The sequence below is a fragment of the Alligator sinensis genome, unplaced genomic scaffold, assembly GCF_000455745.1.
Source record: "Alligator sinensis unplaced genomic scaffold, ASM45574v1 scaffold569_1, whole genome shotgun sequence".
Lineage (NCBI taxonomy): Eukaryota > Metazoa > Chordata > Crocodylia > Alligatoridae > Alligator > Alligator sinensis.
Genome location: NW_005841914.1, coordinates 434,771 through 439,643, shown reverse-complemented (window position 1 = coordinate 439,643; position 4,873 = coordinate 434,771). Strand labels below are relative to the sequence as shown.

Genomic DNA, 4,873 nt, shown 5'->3' with positions numbered 1-4,873 from the left:
GCCGCCCGAGCCGTGGGAAACCCGGCGCGGCTGCTGCCCCGCGCACCCCTCGGGTCCTGCCTCCAGCATCCTCCTTGCACCCGGCCTCCTTGGAGGGGCACCAAGCCTTGGCTGGGCTGAGATAGTTGGGGATGGTCCCTTGCAACCCTCCTGCTGGATGAGCCTAGAGAGTAAAGGTGATCTTTTTTATTAGATGTTTGCAACACCACCCCCCCCCCCCAAAAAAAAAAAAAGTCTTTCTATCAAAGGGATCGCCTCTACTAGGAGCCCTCATTGCTTTTTTCCTCTAGACCACGGGTTCTCAAAACTGTGGGCCGCAGACCACCGCTGGTCGGCAGAAAGGCGACCTCAGGCTAACGCCGACACGTTACGCCCGGCTTCCCAGAACTTGGCTCCCCCAAAAAACCAACCAGGTGCATCCAGCGCATTAGAAAGGTAAGATGACCGCTATTAAAAAAAAAAGAGCTGCTTTGATTTGTACAACAGCAACAAAAAGGGTTTTTTTTAAGTGGTCTGCTGAGACCCTCAGCAATGTTCAAGTGGTTGCCGGGGAGGGGGAAAAGTTTGAGAATGGCTGCTCTGGACCAATACGGGTACAACCTGGATACCAGGCTCGTGCACAGGTGGGCTGCAGACTTCCTGCAGCCAGGTGGAGAAGGAGGGGATCTGCCCCCAAAGCGTGGCAGGTGGGCGAGACCCCGCCACCGATGCCCAGGGGGAAAGGGCGGTGCGTGCCTCCTGTGTATGCATGGACAGAAAGGGAGATGGCAGCCCTGTGGAGGTCCCGGCAGGCCCACAAAAGCCCGCTGGGGGACACGAGATGAGCAGAAGGCCGCGTGAGTGGGAAAGGCCCAACGCTGCACAGCCGGGCACACGGGACCTTTCTCCTCAGGGCTCGGCTGCTGAGGTCGGGCACAGAGGGCTGGGAGAGCTCAGGGGACACCCAACCTGGCTCTCAGCACAGGGGCACGACCCGCTGCTCCTAGGGCGGCAGCACAGGAACCACTGAGGGGCAGAGCGGGGCCCTCGGTCCTCAGGCCTGTGCAGGGATGTGTGTATCTGTACATACATGTATTGATTTATACCAAATATATGCACATCTGCTCAAATACACATGCACACGTGTATATATACATACACATCTGCACACATCTGTGTATACATATATATGCACACATACATATCTACATACATGTGTGCATATATGTATACGTGCACACATACAGAATACACATAAACAGACAAGGTTCTTTGGGTAAATCCAATATCTTTTATTAGACCAACTCAGCCTACACCCCTAAGACACACAAACACATGTATATCCGTATATATGCACACAGATATACACCCATGTGTACATATGTGCACACATGCACATACGTGTACATATATGCGCACACATACATATAAACACACATATGTACATATAGGCAGACAAGGTTCCTTGGGTGAATTTGATCTCTTTTATTAGACCAACCCAAATGGTTGGAGAATAGTTATTAAGCAAGCTTTCGGGTTCAAAAATGCACGCACAGACACCCCTATATACACATATATGTGTGTGCGTGCGTGTACATACACACGCACGGAGCTGCAGCCAGGCCCGGCTCCCCCAGTCCCTTTCCCAACCCTCGCGCCCGCCCGCACGGCGCTTCGGCCTCTGGGACGCGCGTCAACCCCAGAGTCAACCCTGCGGCGCGTGTGCGCAGGCGCGGCGCGGGGGGGAGCGGAAGCACGGAGCACATTGCGGCAGCGGCGTGCGGCGCAAGGAGCATGGCGGCGCGCGGCGCGCGGTGAGCGGGGCCCGCCCGTGCGGCCCGCGGGGAGAGGGGGGCTGCCCGGCAGCTTGCAGCGCTGCGGGGGCCTCCAGCTGGGTCCAGCCCAGCCTGCAGGGCAGGGGCAGGGGCAGGGGTGCAGCGTGCTGCAGGGCAGGGGTGCAGTGAGCTCCTTTGGGGGCTGTTTTGGGCTGAGCACCCCATCCAGTGCGAGGGGCACGGGCACGGGCACAGTCCTTGTGCACCAGCTCTCCCCCATGTGTGGAGAAGCCCTGGAGTGCCCACATGCATGGGCCCCTGGCAGGGGATAAGGGGCCGCAGGCGAAGCGTGGAGCCAACTGGGCTGGCGGGTGCAGAGCCCCTGATCCCTCCCTCCTGGGCTGGGGCAGCAGTGGGGGCAAAGCCACTGGGTGCTGGGGTTGCTTGCTGAGAGCACCCGGCGTGGGTACAATATCAGAGCCCCCTGCCATGCCACCACGGGCACGGGGACCAAGCTGTCGACTCCAGCCAGCATCTTCCAGTGGGACTTCCCACCCCACGTGGCTGGCAATTACAAGGGAAAATCTCATGGGCAACTAACCTGGTTATTTTTTTTTAGGGGTTGGTTTTAGTGTTTGGATTGCAGGCACGTATTGAAACAGGAGGCCTGTGGGCTTGCAGTCCTCCTTTCTGCCTGGAAGAAAGTGCGTGAGAGGTTGTAAGCAAGCCGCCCGGGCTGGCCTATGGTGGTATAAGACCGTCCTGCCCTCTGATAGCACTGCAGCCTGCCAAGCACTATGCTTTGTGTGTAACCCCATCGGCACAGGGTCAGGGAAGGTCACATGTTATTACCCTGCCACAGTTTCATCCAAAGCTGGCTTTTTGGGAGTGTCTGCTGTGTTACAATCAAACCCCAGTATCTCCCCGACCCAAGGGGCAGTACTTTTACAGGTTAAGTACTTATTTCTTTATCTGGTGTGAAGACCCCTGGTGAAACCTGGCAGGAGCAGGATTTTATCAAGCCCTAAAGTTATCTGTTCGAGTGGTTGTTGACATCCAGATTAAACTTGATGCTTTTCTTTGGTAAAAACTGATCGTGTTGAACGTTATGGTCTAGTTGGGATGGGTGGGATGTGATATGACATGAAACTAAATTCGGGTGCATTTCAAATCCTGCATGCGCTTTTACCCTCTCTCTTTTCTCTCCTCCTTCTGGAACTAGGAAACTCGTGGATCTGAGCGTAGACGAATTTTTAACCTCTGGGTTTGAGTCGGAAGTTGAAGGTGACTTAGAAGAGACTTTGGAGCGGGCAGAAGAAGGCATTAAAGGGAAGCAAAGCCAGAATGAGGAAGAAGGTGGCAGGAAAAAGAAACCCATCAAAATGAAAATGGCAGAAAAGTAAGAGAGGTTCTTTGTATTTCACATTTCCCCAAATAGTCATTTAACACGTGGATTCTTGTGTTATCCTGAGATGCCCCTCAAAATGTTTTCACTTCTAAATACGCTGTCTTAAATAAGCTTAAAATAGACCTGGTTTGTTCTAGTCAGAAGGTTGGACAGAAACGAGACAGGATCCCCTTAGCCAGGGTGTGGGTCCAAACCTTTAGCCTGCTCTAGGTCACATGAAAGTCCTGTCTGATACAAATTACAACTTACCAGGGGACAGCTGTGTTGTTACTGGCCCTGCAGACTTGGTTCTGTCTGTAATACGAGTGTGGCATTCAATTAAAGTTGGTTGGAAAAGCTCGGGTAGACTTTTGACTCCGTTGCTGCCCTTGACGTTGCAGCACGTTGCATGTGCAGTAAGAAGAAGGGCAACTCTTCCATCTGATGGAGTTAAGGGTAGATTTTTATTTTGCTCGTTTTACAGTGAAAAGTTCCTGGGATTTTCTTTTTGTACAGTTCATAGTGATACACGTTGCGCAATTTTTTTCCACCCTAACAGCGTTTAACGTTTTTCACTGGTGTTGCTTTGTTTTAAGGGTGATGTCATATTTTGGCTTGTCTCTACCAAGTTTCCAGAGTACTGCATTTCCCTGTGAATGTCAAGGAGAGCAATCTCTACTTCCCTTTGAAATTTGACTTGATAGCAAAGCCTTCCTGAGCAAAGGGTTTTGGCAAGCCATAGAAATGGAAACTGGTTTTAACCCAACAGTGATGGGGTTTTTCCAAAACAAACAGTGGAAGACTCTCAGTATCCAAGGTGCTGTAGGTCCAGTTCAGGAGAGCCAGTAGCTCTAAAACATGCTTTCTATCACCTGTATGGACAACTTGGCGTGGTTTGCTTGGGAAAGGTCAAGTGCAGTCTTAGGGTGTGTGTAGACAAAGCGGGGGACCTAAATTAAAGTGGTGGGTTTTAAAAAACATCGCTTCAATTTAGGGCTGATTAAATCCCCGTGTCGTGCACACACCCCGCAGACTTGCCAGCCTCTGTGGCGGGGAGGGGAGGGGAGGGCGAGCTGCTGACTGGCGGAGCGGTCCCTGGGCTGCGGGGGGGGCTGGGGCTTCCCTCCGCGGCAGCAGCAGCCCCCCACAGGCAGCACCCACCCTCAGGCACCCAGCTCAGGTGGTCCCAGTGGGCCCCGCAGCCGCAGAGGGAAGCACCAGGCCCCTGTGCAGCTCAGGCAGGCAGGCTCTAGGGGGGTGGGGAAAAAAACCATCAGGCTCGCCACTTCTCTTGGGTGGAGCCCGCATTCCCAGGCTGCTGCCAGGCTGCCTGCAGGGTTTTCTGCAGAGCTGCACAGAGCCCGGTGCTTCGCTCCACAGCTGTAGGGACAGCAGACTAAAACTCCTCAAAGGAGTTTTAGTTTGCTGCGCCCCAAGTCATTTAAGGCACATTATGCCACTGAATTTCCTACAGCGACTGGAATTAATGTGCAATACACCGCTGAGGTGTGCAAACACTGACACTATTAAAGCGGTACAAGAGCATTTAGTCTGCTTTAAAGTGTCGTGCACACACGCCTCTCATCTCATCTACACACAGCCTTAGAGCTGGATCAATAACTGAGTGTTACTGTACTTTGTTAGGAAAGTGAGGAAGGGGAAGGCGTCTGAACACAAAGACCAGCTGTCCCGGCTGAAGGAGAGAGATCCGGAGTTTTACAAGTTCTTGGAA

General features: G+C 53.1%; 1 protein-coding gene across 1 annotated transcript in view; it reads left to right on the top strand.

The window, feature by feature from the left end:
* Positions 1-42: 42 nt before the first annotated feature.
* The window catches only part of NOC2L (NOC2 like nucleolar associated transcriptional repressor), a 63,920-nt gene continuing 59,089 nt past the window's right edge, over positions 43-4,873 (top strand). Inside the window, 4 exon segments of the mRNA XM_025198136.1 lie at positions 43-176; positions 291-435; positions 2,977-3,153; positions 4,786-4,873. The exon segment at positions 4,786-4,873 is cut by the window's right edge and continues 15 nt beyond it. Of these exon segments, the coding sequence (XP_025053921.1) occupies positions 158-176; positions 291-435; positions 2,977-3,153; positions 4,786-4,873 (429 nt within the window). The 5' untranslated portion in view covers positions 43-157.